The sequence below is a fragment of the Notamacropus eugenii genome, chromosome 2 (assembly GCF_028372415.1).
Source record: "Notamacropus eugenii isolate mMacEug1 chromosome 2, mMacEug1.pri_v2, whole genome shotgun sequence".
NCBI classification, from domain to species: Eukaryota; Metazoa; Chordata; class Mammalia; order Diprotodontia; family Macropodidae; genus Notamacropus; species Notamacropus eugenii.
In genome coordinates this window covers 243,670,572-243,689,334 of record NC_092873.1, presented here as the reverse complement: position 1 = coordinate 243,689,334, position 18,763 = coordinate 243,670,572, and the positions used below count along the sequence as shown (strand labels likewise).

Here is an 18,763-nt window from a genome sequence, read left to right as displayed (position 1 = left end):
GAAGTCCTGCTTCTGACATATCCTAGCTAGGTGACCCTGGGCAAGTCCCCTAAGCTCTCAATGCCGTTGTCAGCTCTCTTAAGACTATAAATTGTACTCAGTGGACAGAATGCTGGTTAAGGAGTTAGGAAGCCCTGAGTTCAAATTCTGCCTCAGACACTTACTAAACATGTGATCCTAAAACAGTCATTTGACTTCTCAGTAATTTTATCTATAAAATGGGGATAATAATAACACCCACCTTCCCAGGGTTGTGAGAATCAGAGACGTTCAAAGTGCTTTTAAATCTTCAAGTGTTATATAAATGATAGCTACTGATATGATGATGATGATGATGATAACGATGATTATACACTTTGCCACCTAGTATCTCACATGGGCTTTGGACGGACACACACTTTTCCTGTGGTTAGCAAAATATCAACACAGACACATAAATTTGGCACTTGCCTTGAGCTCATTGGTATCTGAGAGTTTGGCTTTGAGCTCAGTGTTAGATTCCCGGGCCACTCTCAGATCCTTCTGTAACCTTTCCACCATCTTCTGTAGTTTCCTGATGGTAAGGTTGGCCTCATCCTTCTCCACAGCCAAGGCTGTGCGAACTTGCCTCTCCTCTTCCAGTTGAATTATTTTCTGCCGTAGAAGGTTCATGTGCAGCTCTCGACTCTCCAGCCTTTCTTTCTGAGCCTTTAGCTAGTTTAAGAGAACAGGGAATTTTCTTTATAACTGAACACTCAAGAAATATAAGTGAATTACTGCTATCACAAAGATCTTTATATTTCAATAAGACTCATTTGTACCAACCAAAAAGGTTATTGGACTTCTTTTCCCTGATTGCATTTTTTATTCATTTTTTTCCAGGATTTAATTTCATGAGCTACGAAGCCCTAGACAAAAGAACCACAGAAAATGTGCAGAGGAGGAAGGCTTTCAACTCTGATTCTCCCTAGCATTAGGTGCATCATAATAAAAATGTGAAATTGCATTTAAGACTACGAAAATGGATTCATCAAGGACAGACTATAACAAGACACTGAGAGGCTCAATCCTCTACAAACCCAATGGCAGCCAACCCTGTACTGATTAATCTCAATCACAAAGTGTTGAGTTTAGTTGGCTAAAAAAAATTAGAGTTATTATGCTTTTGAATTATTTTTTTTTTAAATCATCTTGTTCTTACTTGAAATGCCAGGGAAATTATTTTAAGAAGCCTTGGATTTCATTTAATCAAAGAATCAAATCTAAGAATTGAAAAGAACCTGAGGAGTCATTTAATCCCACTCCCACCAGATGGGTGAATCCCTCTACAAAGCTTGATCATCCCCTTCTCCTTGAAAATCGTTCCCTTTACAGGCAACCTATTCCATTTCCAAGCAGCTCTAAATATTGGGAAGTTCTTTATTTTGAGCTGAAATCTGGCTCCCTCTAACTTCTCCTTGTCTGGTTTTGGTCTGTATAGAGCCAAAAAGAAAAACTCTTAGCCCTCTCCCACAAGACAAGCCTTCAAATGTTTGAAGTTGTCAGTCCTTCTAAATTCTTTCTTCTTTAAGATAAACATCTGCATGATGTAATAGAAATAATAAGCTGAGAGTCAGAACGCTCTCAATGAAATCACAGGTCAGGTCCATATCTCTAACTGTACTCTTACCTTGGAAAAGATTGAGACGACCAACACAGCCCTAAAGGCAATGGGTTGGAATCGCAAAGAGACACAATAACTATGCTAAAAGGGAAAAAAAATTCTCACAAATTAAGGACTCTGCAAAAAGAAAAAAGTCTTTATGCAAAAGACATGCTCTTTCAATCATGTATGTTGAGGAGAAGATGCCTGTTCAGTTATGGGTTGGACTAGATAACTACTACTGTCCTTTTCAACACTGAGATTACTGTGATGCTAATACTGCCTGAGAGGAAAAATTATTTCAAACAAGGGAACACTGGGGAAGACTGCATAGGGGCAGTAGATTTTGAATTAGACTTTGAAGGATGAATAGGAAGTCAACAAGTTAAGAATGGTAGGAGGACATTTCAGGTATAGGCAATAGTGTGAACAAAAGCACATAGGATTGGAAAGTTCAAGGGTTGTTCAGTAGTCTAAGTAGTAATCCAAATTGTCTAGAGCATATAATATTTGAAGGATAAAGATAATGCTGGAAAGGGAAGGTGATGCCATATTTGAAAGGCATTGAACAATGTGCAAAATAGTCTGAGTTTAACTTGTACAGAGCCATTGAAGATTGTTAGACAGAGAAGTGACATGACCAGATCCATATATCTAAGAAAGATTAGCAGAGAATAGATATGAGAAAACCCCTCAGAAAGCTATTATGATACTCCAACCAGGTAAAAGAAGAAAAAAATACCAAAGGTGTTGGTCATGTAAAGAAAAGGGGGAAGAATCATTCTAGATAATGTTTTGTGAGGAAATCAACCCAGACTTGATGACTGATTAGATACAGGAGGTGAGGAAGAGGGAAGAGGCAAAAAAAGTCAATTTCAAAGCAGGTAAACGATAGTGCCACTAACAGAAAATCAAGTTGAAGAGGCAGACAGAGTGTTTAAGAGGGAAAATGTCACTCAATTTTGGATGTGTTGAACTTAAGGTAACAATAGGATATGCAGGTAAAGATGTCCTGGGGAGTCAAGGGCCTGAAATTTGAGAGAGGGTAGGATTGAGATACAAATTGAAGCATCATCTGAATAGAGCTGGTAGTCGAAGCCTTAAAAGTTGATAAGCTTACCAAGGGAAATCAACCAAAAACAAGTATTTATTACTTGTCTACTGTGTGCTAGGCACTCTCATTGGTGCAGGGAAATAAAAGAACAAATAATAAAGAAAGCCAAGAACAGAATCTTGGGGAATGATTTAGAGAAGATGAGGAACCAAGAAAGAAGACTGTTTAGGAGTGGTTGGAGACGTAAGAGGATAACCAGGAGACTGTGATATAAATCAAACCAAGAGAACAGAACAGAACAATGAGGGGGTCTTTATTAAGCACCTACCACATGCCAAACACTGTATGAGGCAATGAGAATATTAAAATAGAAATGATATTGTCCCTGCTTTTTCCCCGGTCCCTATCAAGGGAGGCAACATGTGCATATACATGTTTGTATGTGTGTATATAGGTATTGCATGCATTATAGATTTGTGTTCATATACACATGTATATTGTACATTGTGTGGCTACATGTGTTTCTTATGAACATGTATGTATATATGTGCCCATGGGTGCATATACCTGTATTATGCATATATTTGCGCATTATGTATACACTGTGTGTATGTATACATTGTGCATATATGTCCATGTACATGTGCATATTGTGCATTGTGTAGATACATGTGTTTCTTATGAATGTGTATGTATGTCTATATACACGAGTATTGTGAGCATGTCTACACACAAAATACATTTAAAAATAAATATAAGGTAGTATTGAGGAAGAGGCACTAGTAACCACAGATATCAAAGAAGACCCAATTGGGGGCAATGCTTGAGCTAAGACATGAAGGAAATCAATGTTTCTTTGAAGCATAGGTGAGGAGAGAGTGCCTTCCAGGCATAGGGACAGGCTGTGGAAATGCAAGGATATGGAAGACACAATGTTGTATATAAGAAACAACAAGGTCAGTTTGACTGGACCATTGGGGGTATTACTGGGAAGCATCATATAATAATTCTGGAAATATAGGCTGGAGCCTGGTTGCAGGGGACTTTATATAAAAGTCAAATAGTATAGGATTTATTCTAGGGCAAAAGAGAATCAATGATGCTTTTTGGAGCAAGGAAGTGACATAGAGTTATGCTTCGAAAAGGTTGTTTTGGCAGCTAAGCAATGAGGGGAGAGACAAGGGAGGGAGTTCAGTTAGGGAACCATTGCAATAGTCCAGGCAAGAGACGATGAGGGCCGGCATTATGGTATTGGCCTTATGAGTAGAAAGACAGAGACATATCCAAGAGATATCATGGAGGCAAAATCAACAGGACTGGAATTTATTGGATATAATAGCTAATTATAATTAACTAGTTAATAATAATTAATTAGTTAGTAATAGCTAACATTTATATAATGCTCACTATGTGCAGAGCACTGTGCTAAGCACTGAACAACTATTCTCCCATTTGATCCTCACAACAACCCTGGGAGGTAGAGGTTTCACTCTCTACTTCACACTTTACAGATTTACTTTACACTTTACTTTGTCACTTTACAGATGAGGAAGCTAAAGCAGAGGTTAAATGACTTTCCTGGGGTCACACAGCTACTAAGTGTCTGGGATCACATTTGAACTTGAGTTTTTTCTGACCTAGAGCTCTGCTTACTGTTCCTCATCTACTATTCTAGCTGTAAAGAGTCAAGGAGAACTCTGAGGCCGTGAATTTGATTAATAATGGTGACAACAACAAGAATGTAGAAGTTTGGAAGGTAAGTAGGTTTGTCTTAAAAAACAATGACTCCTAATCATCATCACTTCCTTTCCTAAAAGCTCATGATCCACTCAATTAACAATTTATACCAGAATTTTGCTCTGATCAACTTAAAGTTCCCTATCTGTGGTTTGCATTGTATATTTTTTCCTTTCAAAAACTACTCCTCTCCACTGTCCTTTCTTCAGGCACCTCTCTATTTCCCATGATTCCTCAAAGACAGGGAGTCTTTGAGGAACCACTGCTAGATGGTTCAACAATAATACCTCCAATTTTTTCAGTACCTGTAGTGTCAAGTAAAATAGGATCTTTTGCTGTTTTTGTTTTGGTATGATCAAGAAGTATAATGCCTCTATTTGAATGTGACTGAGGAAGATCTTTCCCACTCATTGATGGGCCTGCCCATTGTGGGAAGCTTGATTAGGGGAGTGGTTTTGTAGGAGGGTCCCAAGTACCTTTAATTTTTTCTGTTGGGGCACTGGGTCAAAGGGTTATGCTCTCTGGCTCTAAAAAGTATATAAATACTCTGAGGGTGAGGTTTTACTTTGGGGTTTACTGACTAGAAGTGTTTGTTTAGCCAGAAGAGGACTCTGGGAAACCTCTAAGGTGTCCCGCTCCTTTGAGAAACCCAGATGTTCCCTCTCTGGTAAAGACACATGTATGTTACTGGTCAGACATTTTGGAAGCCTGTCTGTTGACTTTTAACTTCTCTGTATTTTCTTTGAAGTTCGGGGTGCTAACTCCCCCGAAATAGGTAAATGATATATGTGCTTGGTTAAAGGGTTGATACATGTGCTTGATCAAAATGATGGTTAACCTCTCAAAAGTTTCCTTTCCTTTTATGAATGCAGATCTAAGAACCTGTGGTAGCAGGTCCCCCTGTGTATGCTGGGGTACTTACTGATACAGTACCCTATAGTGTAATTTATACAGTTCATGAGATCTGAAATTTACTTAGAGTCAGTAAGCAGACACTCACTACTTCCTTGCCTCTCTTTGGCTCTAAAACTTTTGTTCTATCTTCTCAAGTCCGAAGATCATTCTCCCTGACACAGAAAGAAGCAAAATAGCATTTGATTAGTTCCTCTTTCTGTAACGTCCAACCCACCCTAGGGGCCTGTCTTTTCTTCTTCCTCTTCTTAATCTAAAAATAGCTTGTAAAAGTCCTTTTTGTTTTCCCTATTACTTTTTTCACCATCCTCAGTTCATTCTGGGCTTTATCTTTCTTGATATTATTTTTTAAGGTTTATGAGAACACTACTTATGGAGCGGGAAGGGGCTTCAAGGGTTATGTAATTGATTGGCTTACAATATCTACAGACTATGCTCTCTCCTCTCATAAAAAAAATTATTATAAACCATTTGTCATTTGCAACTAAAATTAGTGAATATTTAATTCATTAACATGAATTAATAAAATTTTGGTTACTTCCAAAGAAAGTATAATCATTAAGAAGAAAGAGATTGAGAAGACTGAAGAAAGAGATTATTGTTATTATTGTCATTATAGTTAATGGTCTTTATCTCCTTCATTGGGATCCAAGTAAAAAGAAATGGATGCTGAGTCTAGAGAAAGATTGATTATCTGGATAGAACCTAGGAAGAAAATGTAATCTAATTTTCCTTTCTAGAGGAAAATAATATTGTAATATAAAATATCCCTAACATTACAATAATTGTGGTATAGAAAAGGTGCTACTCCATAGTTTCCTTGTAGATTCATTCATATTTCCCTATCTTTTTAAAAAAATAACCACCAAGTTTTTCTCCCTTTTTTCTTTTCAGGTCTGAAATGGGCAACTTTTTTTTTCATTATGCACTAACATAATAATCATCATCCTTCCAAATTTAAGATGAGAATTATATTTTAGAATTAATTTACTTAATTAAAACAAAACTGGCAACCCCAGTAAATTCCTACTCTGTTTCATCCCAGTAAGGAAGCCACCCTGGCTTCTAAAAAATGAAAACAAGGTCTGACAGACCCTACACAACTGGGAAGATTTCCAGCACAAGGCTCTTACTACTCTAAGTGTCTGCTATCCATGAACTAGCTTCATTAATTGAGGAGAGACTCATCACTAGCATACTGGGCAGTAGGTGATAATTTTTTCTTTTTTCACAGAAACTCATGAAGACTATGTAATAACTATTACCCATCTCACCTGATAACTACTACCCACTTCTATGTTTCATGCAAGAACAAATGAGAGTGCCAAAAGGAATCTACAAAGCATTACTAAGGATTATAAAACCATGAGTAAAACTTCAAGTTCAGGATGGCACTTAGGAAGCCCTTAGGACCACAGGTGATATTTTCATTAATGTTGCTGATCAAAGGCAAGAGCTTCCGACAAGAAAGGCAGATTTAAGAAATTAACAGCTGGTTAAGAAGATGGTATCTGAGGAAAAGGTTTGGATTTCTGAGCCATGGCTTAAACTATAAGACTGATGGGTTCTTGGCCCAGGAGGAAGTATGCCTAACAAACCACAAAGTATAAAAGAATGATTTTACATCAAAGTGTGAAGCCATATTTGATTGAATGAGTGAAAAAAGCATTTAATAAGGGCTCATTTGCCAGACACTGTGCTGAATACTGGGGATACAAATGCAAAAGTGAGGCATTCCCTATTATCAAAAAGCCTTCATGCTAATGGAGGAAATAAAACATTTAAGGGAATGGTGGCCAAGAAAGGGAGTCTGGGAGGTCACAGGAATGGTGAATACAGCTATAACTATTTTTATCTTTTATGGAAACGATGGTAGTATTAGTCTGATACTGTTTCCAAAAGAAGAAGTGGTATGTGTGTGGTAAAAGGGAAGATGGTAAGATGCCAGATATGAATGAATGAATTGATGGATACATGGATGAATGGATGGGTGGATAGGATGTAAAGCATGACCTGAAACTAGCTAGAAATAGGTGATTAGGTAACTTTCCACTCATCCACTATATCCAAATCCCTGTCATCCCTTGGGCTCTACAAAAGGCAAATGAAGCACACTGAAACTTCAAGAGCCAGAATGCACCACTTTTACAGAGATGTGAAGGATTTCCAATCTATCAATGGAGGTAGTATTTATAGTAAAGAAGTATATCTCAGCCAAAACTAGCAATAATTATGGATAAATGTGGACTTAACATTTTTCTTACAACATTTGGGATCCCCCAGAAATTGATTTTTTTTTTCCAACAAGACTGAGACAGGCCACTTTCTTACCTTTCTCTGTAAGCTATGGGCCATGGTCTTGTTTTCAATAACTGCACTGCTCTCAAGACGGACCAGCTGCTCTGCACGAGCTAAAACTGCATCCAACCGCATGTCAAAGCCAAGTTCAGCAGCCATCTGGTCTAGTTTCATCTTCTCTGAAAGCTGATCTACAAATTTAAGATACTAAGCCCCAAAACAAAAATGAAATTGATATAGAAAACACAGTTAATAAGTGAATTTGTCAGGCTTTCCTCTTTCTCTCAAGCAGAGAACTAACCACTAGTTACTTTTCAATGCTTGGACTATGAAGAACATTCCTATATTAACATATTCAACAAGAAATCAAAAGGATGGAAACAAATAATAAGTATGTTTTTTTATTTTAAAAGCTGAGACAGCTACAGTAAATATATATTTGCAGTTATTCTTTCAATACTATCAGAGTAGACCAACTATGTAATAAGGACAGGAAAAATATATGGGCAGTCTGGAGTGCATACATATGTGTGTGTTATAGCATATATACACACACATACACACACATATATGTACACATACACAGAAAGAGAGGAGAGAGGGAAGAAGGGAAAGAGTGACAGGAGGGAAAGAGAGAGAGGAGAAGGAAAGAGGGAAGGGAGAGAGAGACAGAGAAACAGAGAGACAGAGATAGTGACAGACTGAGATGACTGAGATAGTAATTAGAGGGACAGAGTTGGAGGCTAGGAGACTCAGGGCTCAAATCTGGTCACTAGCCATTTAATCAGGACAACTCATTTAGCCTTTCATTGTCCCAAGGCAATTCTGGTCTCTAAATCCGTGAGTTTCAAAACAGTAGCCAACTTGCATCAACTGAAGAGTCTTGAGGGAGTTTCCAAATGGGAATTCTTTATATTGATAAAATAACAGATCTGGACCAAATGCATGTATACATATGTAGAATAGTCAATAGTCCTTAAGTGAAGGCACAAGGGATGTTGATTTTAACGAATGAATTTTGTGATAGCTCATTTCTAGGTCTTGGTTATTCTAGAAAATTACTATTGCTGGAAGCCTCACCCCTGGATAATTGGAGCATTACTGTATAAACTGCTTTGTTTACATGTTCCAACACAGGCTCAGAAGATCAATAGACAGAACTTGGACAGGACATTGGCAGTCATCATCGGCAGCCAATACAGATAATGTCTATGACAATGTATGTGGAAAGAACGCAACAACTGAAAATAAATGCTATGAAATTATGATGACTAAGTGCAGCCCCAGAGAAAGGATATGAGAAGCCACCTCCTTTCCTCTTTGCAGAAGTAGGAGCACAAAGGTTATGAAACATTAAGGGTAAATGTCACAATTTTTCAATATGTTGGTTAATTTTGCTGAAATAGTTTTCTTTTTTCCTCTCTTTTATTCTTTGTTATAAGAAGTACTCTCTCAGAGCAGGAGGGAAGAAAAATAAATTGGAAAATATAGGTGATGTTAGAAAAAGATGTCAAAAATTATTTTAAAAATAAATAATAGGCAGCATGGAATAATAGAAGGAAAAATATGTCTGCTGATAAAAAAAAAAAGAAAGAAACTGAGGCCCAAAGGGATTGATTGATTTGCCCAAGGTCACAAAGACATTAAACTATAGAGCTAGTAACTGCACCCCAGAACTATAACTCCAAAGGCAACAAGATTCTTTTTACTATTTCATTACATGATCAACATTTTTTTTTAAAATAGCTCAACCATGGTATCTCTATTTAGATATGCAATCTGGGGACTTCCTATACACCCAGAGAAAGCAACACTCTATCTTTAATGCTAGGGAGTAGAGAATAATTCTGGAAAGTTCCAATCAGTTATCTTTTGAGGGGGGAAAGAAAATTGAACTTAAATTTTAACTAAAGATGTTTATTTAGCCATTCAAGGGAGCATAAGCATTTAAATAAATATGTTCAGCATCAAAATAAGGTACAACTTTCCTTCATATTTTCATATGCAATTCTACTCTCCTTAGATCATAGGTTTCATGAGTAGCCTAGAACCACAGATCTACAATTAGAAGGACTTTTAGAAGGCATTTCATCCAACCTACTCATTTTATTGATGAGGAAAATGAGACCCAGATATAAAGTGACTCACTCAAGAGTTAAGTAACTGAATTTGGATTTGAACTCAGATCCAGTAACTCCAATTTCACTATTCCTCCCACTGCATATTATTTGAGAATACATATAGTTTCTGAGAACCACTAGGATAGAGCGTTAACTAAAAAATGTTTTTAACTTACTCTATCGTCACAACACCCAACAGGAAAAATTAAAACAATTCAAATGAAATCCTTGCCTCTAAGCCTTTTTTTTTTCTACTTTATACGGTTAATAGTAACTAGTATAGATCTAAAACAAAGAGCCAGTATTATATGTAACCGGGATAAACCAGTGGACTTTTCAATAAGATCAAAGGTAAAGTATGCCCATTGGCACCACTATTATTTGACATGGTACAATAAATGCAAATATATATATATATGCAATTGCTAGAGAGATAGAGAGGTTATATTGCTATATGTACAGATATGGGCATCTAGGTGGCACAGTGGATAGAGTGTCAGGCCTGGAGTCAGGAAGATTCATCCTCCTGAGTTCAAATCTGGCCTCAGATACTAATTAGCTGTGTGACCCTGGGCAAGTCACTTAACCCTATTTGCCTCAGTTTCCTCATCTGTAAAATGAACTGGAAAAGGAAATGGCAAATAACTCCAATATCTTTGCCAAGAAAACCCCAAAAGGGATCACAAAGAGTCAGACACAACTGAACAACAACATAAATGTAATTCATATATATATGTATATATATACACACACACATACATATACACACACATATATATACATGCATATGTGTATATATAATTGCTATATATAAAATTATATTTCCACATATAAATATTTTGTATATGTGTCTATATATATGTGTGTGTGTATACATATACACATAGCAATAAGACTACCAAAAATTCCAAGAATAATAGGTAAAAAAGAAACCAAATTACTACTTTCTGCAAATGATATAATATTATACTTAGAGAACCACAGAAAATCAACTAATAGAAAAAAACTAATTAAAAAAGCTAATAACTTTAGTAAAGTTGCAGGATAAATCTACATAGACCACTTTATCCTGTTGCTGAATCCATTTCTCTCCAGCAGGTTCAGGATGGCACAAACAACCTCTCTCCTCAGATGGCATTGTCCAGTAGTTTTTGCTAGTATCCAACTCTCTGTGACCCCATTTGGGGTTTTCTTGGCAAAGATGCTAGAGTGGCTTTCCATTTCCTTCTCATTTTACTGATGAGGAAACTGAGGCACAGTGTTAAGTAACTTACCCAGGGTCACACAGGTCATAAGTGTCTGAGGCCAGATTTGAACTCAGAAAGATGAGTCTTCCTGACTCTAGGTCCAGTGTTCTATCCACTGTACCACCTAGCTGCCCATCTCCTCAGCTGCTGAATGGAAATTATCCAGAGTGACTAAATATTTGCCAGTCTTGAGGATTCTTCAAGATTGACTAAAATCATAGAGTGATACTGCTTTTCTTTCATACTGAAAGGAAAAGAGATGAAAAACAGGAAGAAAAGGAGAAGATTCTGCTAGAACAGCTTCAAAGAGGTTATGGTATGAATGAAACAAGGACGTCAAACTGGTTGCTACCTTGTTTCTGCCAGTCTCCATGATGTCTGTTCTGCTCTCAGATATTCACAAAGAGTGAATATGGTCATTTCTGTACCTAGGTAATAGGTGATTCTGCACCCAGTGGCTGATTAAACTCTGCTAGTTGTGCAGAAATTCAGAAATCATTCTATGCACTGATTGTTCAATAATTAATAACACAAGCTTCAAATGTGGAACAGAAGACTAGCAGCATGCTTTCCATTTCTGCCCCTTCCAATAAAGACAACCTGGTACAGACGAGAACTAGAGTCAAAGGACCTGAGTTCAAATCTCAGCTTTACTACTTATAATCTGAGTAACACTGAGCAAATGACTTCCCATTAAAACCTCTCCATTTCCCTACCTGTAAAATGATGGGCTTGGCCCAACTACAAAACTATGACCAAATCTAAAAACCCTGTGGAATCTCCCCTACACCCTATTCTATCACCCTCTGACTTGTCCAACAGAATCTTCTCTTCCCCTAATCCAACAATCTGGAAGAAAATCCCACAATGCTGTTTCCTTTTCATTTAATTCAACAATAACATATACACTTTATAATAATTTATTTGACCTTTCGGAAGTAAAATAACCACCTGGAGGGGAATTTTTCTATTTCTACATGACAAAATTCATGTTAGTACTTTGTGTTTGGGAGCAATTTTTTTCTTGCTCCATTTTTTTTACTAGAAATTAAGCTCTAACTTTGTTATAGTCCAAAGAGTTCTGAAAACCCAGAATTTCCCCCTTCTCCAACCATACCACCTGTTGCTTGAGATTTTTCAGGTGAATTAGTATTTAAGACTCAATCTCTAAGTACAGTATATGATGGATGATTTTTCAAACATATTTTTGTCTTGTAACAGATGTTTCCATTAAATGAAATACCCCTAGGTTATTACCTTTTGTTTCTCGAGACTCAAACTGTCTAGCAGAACATCTCCAGACACCAACTCCCCCTCTAGGTGTGTCAATTGACCCTGAAGATTCTCAAAATGCTTTTCTGCTTTCTGGGCCCTTTGCAGAGCTTTCTGGTGAAGTCCAGTCTCATTCTCCAATTGTTCCGTCAGTTTAGCTATCTGGGCTTCAAGCTGGGAAACCATCTGGAAAGAAAGAAACAGAATAGGGCTGAAACTTCATTTGAAATGCAAGTAAGTGTTTTTAAAAAAAAAAAAGAGTGCTGAACTGCTCCAGCAAAACTATTTATATTATCACCTTACAGATTCAGATCACTTGATTTCTTTAGATGAAAAAAGTTACCATACAAAATCTAAAACAAAACACTAATCATATTTACCTCTGATGCGAAGACAAACTCTGTTTTCACTATCTGACAAAATCCATATTATCTAACATAGTTTGACATTTGGCCTAAGACACTGAGTCAGTTAAGTGACTTAATCAGGGTCACGTAGCCAATAATCAATAGGCCCATGCAGTGACTCAGACCTGTAATGCCTTCCACTAAGAGAGGCAGAGGCTCATGGGTCACTTGAGTTTAGGAATTCTGAACCACAGAAGCTAAAGCTGATCAACCAGGTATCTGTTACATCTGGCACCAACATGGTAAGTGTTGGTGGTATGGAGATAACCCTGAGTTCTTAAAGAACAAGAAGATGTAAAACTGGATCATAAAGATCAAGAGAGAATGTGGGGCAGTGGAAAGTTCACTTGCTCTGGAGTCAGAGGGCCTGAATTCAAATCCTGCCCTTGATTTTTTACTACCTGTTTGACTTTGTACAAGTCACTAAGTCTCTCTGAGCCTATGTTTCCTCATCTAGAAAATGAAGGGTTGAATTGCATGGCCTCTAACAATTCTTCAAGTCCTAGATCTGTAGTCTAATATAACCCTCTTATTTTACAGATGGGAAAACTAAGGCACAATTTGCCCAAGATCATAGAATTCATACCCAGGTCCTCTGACTACAAAGGCTATGCCAGAAGAACTCAAGCTCTGACAGGTTCTACTCTTATCATTTCCTCCACTAAATGAAAAATTTCAAATATAAGCCTGGTGATTGATTTGAAATCTGCCATCCTAAGACCCAGTTAGATAAATTAGAGAAGCTCATCACCAAAGGGTTGGCTGAAAGGAAGAAAATAAGCATTTATGAAGTACCTGCTGTGTGTCAGGCAAGTGCTTTACAAATAATATCTCATTTGATCCTCACAACAACCCTGGAAGGTTGGGGCTATTATTATCCTCAATTTACATTTTGGGAAACTGAGGGAGACAGAGGTTAAGTGACTTTCCCAGAGTCACACAGTTCATAAGTATCTAAGGCTAGATTTGAGCTCAGGTCTTCCTGACTCCAGACCCAGTCTGCTTCTAGATAATGAACTGTTTTTGCTACAGCAGCTCAGTAAACAGCTGACCAAGGTATGGAAGGGCTATAATCCACCATCAGTGGATATTGTACACAGATGAATGAAATCACTGTCCTTCCAGCAATGAAGCACTTGAGATGTCTCTCATGTGCATGCAGGCTCTCCGTGAAGCTCACTGCAGAAGGTCATGGTTCACTTGCTCTTGGCAGGAAGAGCAATGGACAAAGCCAGGTTCACTTGAAAGCCACAATGAGCCTTCAAAGCAGAGCTGTGTGGGAGATCATAACACAAGACAAATCCTCTTCCATTCTTCTTCACTCTCCCCCACCTCTACTCCTCCAAAAAAAGAGTTGACACTTCAATGCAATTACAAGTTTGGGAGACCAGATCCCAAAGTGAACACAATGAGAGCAGAGAACAGAAACTCTCCAATAGAACACTAAGAAAATGAGATTCTCTCCCACACACACAGTGAGCCCTGCCTCCTGAGATTTATAGAAAGAAAATCAGGTTTTAAGGTCAATTGAATGGTCTCCTTATGGTCTTGTCAAAGAGTTTCATTAAAGTTAATTAAGGGTTTCCCCAAAGACAAATGATCTATTTCATCTCGAATTCAAGTATGCTACTCAAAAGGTTCTGGGCATCCTGGAATTCCTAGTAAGAATGTGAGCTTTTCTAGCAGTAACTCTTAAACATTTAATTTTCTCTTTTTAAATCTTACTTGTTTTTAAATTTACTAATTAAAAATAACTTAGTTCACTCTAAAAGCAGGGCTTCTTTTGATGTTTACCTTTTCATCTATGTGCTTTGCCCAGGAGCAGAAAGCTCCCCATGAATCACATCTTGTGTTTCTCTGTATCTCCCCACAGCGCCTAACATCACACTATATATTTATACAGACACTCGATGAATATTCATTTAATAAGTGCCAAATCACCATCTTTATTTTGCACATTAGAAGCAGAGTACTTCATTTTTCTCCTACATATTCATTTGATTCAATGACAAGACCAGAAAAGGAACCCAGAACTCTTTAGGGGAAAGGCTATTACATAAGAGTGCTCAATCTTTGAATATTAAGAAAATGTAAGGAATGAAAATAATAAATGTCAGGAGTTTTTTCCAGTGTACCCTAAGTAATTTCACATAGCATAGCATAGGGGATAGGAAGCTAACTTTAAAGCCAACAAGACCTGGGTTCAGTTCCTTCCCCTGACATATAGTTGTTGTGTGACCCTAGGCAAGTCACTTAATGTCTCAATGATCTAAGTAAATTCAAGACTTTAAGCTGTAGGGAAGGTAACAGACTGAATTCATTGGTAGAGTTGTTTGGGTTTTTTTTTTTTTTGGTTGTTTTTTAATTAAGGCATTCTATAGAATAGTAGTGTCAAACTCAAAAAGAAACAAAACCAGTAAATTATACATAAACATCCCTGCCAATCTCCCATTAATTTACAAAACCACATAGAACACATTATCTGCATTCTATTGTATTTTAATTTATTTTATTAAATATTTCCCAATTACATTTTAATCTGATTCAGGCTATACACTCATATTGCCTATGGATCACATGTTAGACACTTCTGGTATAGAACTATGAACTCAAAGGTCCATTTCCTCTCCCTATCTCTAAATACTTTCCCACATGATAGTTATGCCAGGCTATTACAGTCTTGGAGATAATTTATTTAGAAACTGAAAAGAAGGCTGAAGAAATCGTACTGGAGCCAGCTCCAACTGGGTTGAGAGTCAATTGTTAAATTTTCAACATGAGCATTTTTACTTAGAAATTGGCAAATAATGCAGATCGGGGCTTGATTTATCATTTTGTTTATTGTCAAGAATAAAAAGGGATGAAAATGTTAGTACTATAGAATAAGATTAAACTTAAATGTATCAGGTACACATTTTTTGGAGGGCCAATTGTTACATACTTACCAGCATTTACATATCACTACCATGCAACAGCTACCAAATTTATATTGCTAGTTCTCAAATGGCAGACTTAAATTCGATCCTCATTATTCACGGGTTCCATATTTGTAAACTGGCCTACTCACTAACCTTTACTGGTTACCCCAAAGTTAATACTTGAGGCACTTTTGCAGTCATTCAGGTACGTGAGCAGAGTAGCAAAACATTTGAGGGCATGCATGTTTCCAAACGAGGTCAAACAAGGTGATGCTCTTAACTATTTTCACTATTACAAGTAAGTGAGTTCGGAAATCATCATGGTATAGAAATAAAAAGACTCAATAAGACTTTTAAAAAAAAGAAGAAATTAGGGATAGGATTCAGACCACCCATTCATCATTCGATGGGAAAGGACAAAATAAGTTCATGAAAACAGCTCCATTAAAACACCATCCAGTGCAAGTTTTATAGATTTGTTTTTAACTTCAGAGACGACAAAGAAATCACTATCTGTGGTTTCTCAATAGCATAAACCATTTTCAGCCTGGTTGATTAGCCGTTTTAAAAACAACCAAAAGGGGAGGAAATATTCTCTCTAGATAATCTATACTTATTTCTGAAGGTGTTGCAACTTAACACCTCATGTCTCACTGTACAAGAGGTCATAATTTCAAAAACAACTGCTACAGGTATCCTGAACTTTCAAGGTTAAACAATACCTAAGACCCAATTCAAACTCATGGTAACCTAGTACTGACTGTTATAAGAAAATAACCTTAAAAAGGGAAAAAGAAAGAATATTTGCCATGGGCAGAAAGGTAATGAATATGCTAAAATAATTTCCAGGAAAAGTGAGGCTCTCCTAGGTTCTACCATAAATTCTTAAGGTGGGATGACTAGCTTGCTGCAAAGGATAAATAAAAGGCAATGTTCTGCACATGGAAGCACACCTAAGTTGATTTCACCAGGCCAAGTCTGACTCTGCCTTTCGGCCTTCAAACTGCTATTCCTCACCTATTTACAGTATGTTTTGCTACATCAGCTGGAAGTCAGCCATTGCCTCTTCCACAAATAGATTTATCGAGTTGTAAAAGTACCAATTTTCCAGAAATACTTTTAAAACAATACAGGAGACCTATTTTCTTCCAATGTTGCCTAAGCATGAGTCACACAAAAGAGCAGTAACTATATGCTTGATTTTGGTTTTTAGAAAGGAAAAGAAGTTATTGAAAAAGATTACTGGGTAGGAAAGTGAGATAAAGGCATGAAAAAGATTGAGTCATTCTCATTTTTATGGGGGGAAGAGAGGGCGGAACCAGCCGAACCAATTTACATCATTTGCTTTAGAAAAACAACAAATATATCATGCTGACAATTTTATGTTGTTTCACATGCTAGAATTAAAAGAGTTTCAGGCAAAGCATTTGGAGGGAAATAGGGAAGGGAAACAATAACATGGATGCAAGAACAAGCCATTAGCTACTGAAGGCCATCCACTTCCATTTAAGGAAAAGAATTAAATCATTTTTCACCATAAAGTTGTTTTTAAAAAGAAAGCTTATGTTTGTTAGTACCATAAATCTGTCTTAAAATAACTTCCTTTATTCAACTAAACAATTATATGAAATTATGCCATAGGCAAATTACTAAATTGCATATAGAATTGTAACTTCAATAATGACATCACATGATGTCTCATTTCACCTCATTGACCTCCTTGTTGTAAGTTTATACAACTACAGCATTGCAAAAGAAAACAACATTGAAAGATTTAAAAACTCTGATCAATGTAATAAGCAATCACAACTCCAGAAGACTAATGATAAAGAATTCTTCCAATCTCTTATAAGGAGATAATAGGTATAACGAAACTTACACTCATATGTGACTGATATGTGAATTTATTTTTTGTGAATTTATTTTGCATGATTTTATGCTCATTTATTATAGGGGGTGCCCGTTGGGTTTTTTTGTGGGAGGAAGGGTTGTAGGAAGGAGGGAAAAGAATGATAATGATGTCAAAAAAAGAAGAAAAGAAAGAGCATCAATTAAGCATTTTAAAAATGTATAGAAGAGAGCAAAAGGAAGTATAGAAGAGCACTCAGACAAGCAGAAGAGTGTCGGTATTATGTTAAATTTAATATGTACTTTTAAAAAACAAACTGTGTGCAGGGAAATTTCATGGTTTTATATACAATCCTTTCTTCCATTTATATAAAAATCTGGCTCCATCAAGAAAGGAAGACAGGAAAGAAGAAAAGAAGAAAGGAGGAAGGGAAAGAGGAAGGAAGGAAGGAAGGAAGGAAGGAAGGAAGGAAGGAAGGAAGGAAGGAAGGAAGGAAGGAAGGAAGGAAGGAAGGAAGGAAGGAAGGAAAGAAGGAAGGAAGGAAGGAATAAAAGACAAAGAAGAAAATATGCTTCAGTCCACAGTCTAAGTCAATAAACTCTCTAGCTGGAGGTGGATAGTATATACCATCATGAGTCCTTTAGAACTGTATTGATCATTGTGTTGACCAGAGTTACTAAGTCTTTCCAAGTTGATTATTTTTACAATATTGCTGCTATTGTATGAATTGTCCTCCTGGTTCTGCTCACTTCAGATCTCATCAATTCATACAAGTCTTCCAAGGTTTTTCTCAAATCATCCCCTTTATCACTTCTTACAACACAACCATATTCCATTGTGTTCATATACCATAATTTGTTCAGCTATTCCCCAACTGATGGGTATTCCCTCAGTTTCCATTTCTTTGCCACCATAAAAAGAGCCACTATCAATATTTTTGTACATTTTCCTCTGTCTCTGATCTTTTGGGATATGGACCTAATAATAGTATCATTGGGTCAATGAGTGTGTACACTTTAATAGATTTGAAGACGTAGTTCCAAATTGCTTTCCAGAATGGTTGGCCACCAACAGTGCATAAATATACCTGTTTTCCCACAGCTTCACCATCATTTATCATTTTCCTTTCATGACATCTGAGCCAATCTGGTGCATGTGAGGTGATATCTTAGATAACCAACTCAGATTTTAAGAAGTCATACAAAAAATGAAAGCAAAAGCAGGTAACTGAGAATGATAGGTTAATAATGACAGATGATGGAGGAAACGCAAAATAACAACTCATTATATTTTCTGTTTTCTTCTCCAAAGAACCAGAAAGTGTATTA

At 36.9% G+C, this 18,763-nt stretch overlaps 1 protein-coding gene across 4 annotated transcripts in view; it reads right to left on the bottom strand.

Moving 5' to 3' along the window:
• The window catches only part of CCDC170 (coiled-coil domain containing 170), a 106,782-nt gene that overhangs the window by 28,709 nt on the left and 59,310 nt on the right, over nt 1-18,763 (bottom strand). For all 4 annotated transcript variants that reach the window (XR_011974658.1, XM_072643713.1, XM_072643715.1 and 1 more), the window contains exons 7-9: nt 12,247-12,447; nt 7,656-7,829; nt 451-693 (exon numbers count right to left, since the gene is read on the bottom strand). Coding sequence is in view for 3 of the 4 variants with exons in the window: in XM_072643713.1 (XP_072499814.1) it covers nt 451-693; nt 7,656-7,829; nt 12,247-12,447 (618 nt within the window). In the remaining variant the exon portion in view is untranslated. The remainder of the gene's footprint in view (nt 1-450; nt 694-7,655; nt 7,830-12,246; nt 12,448-18,763) is intronic.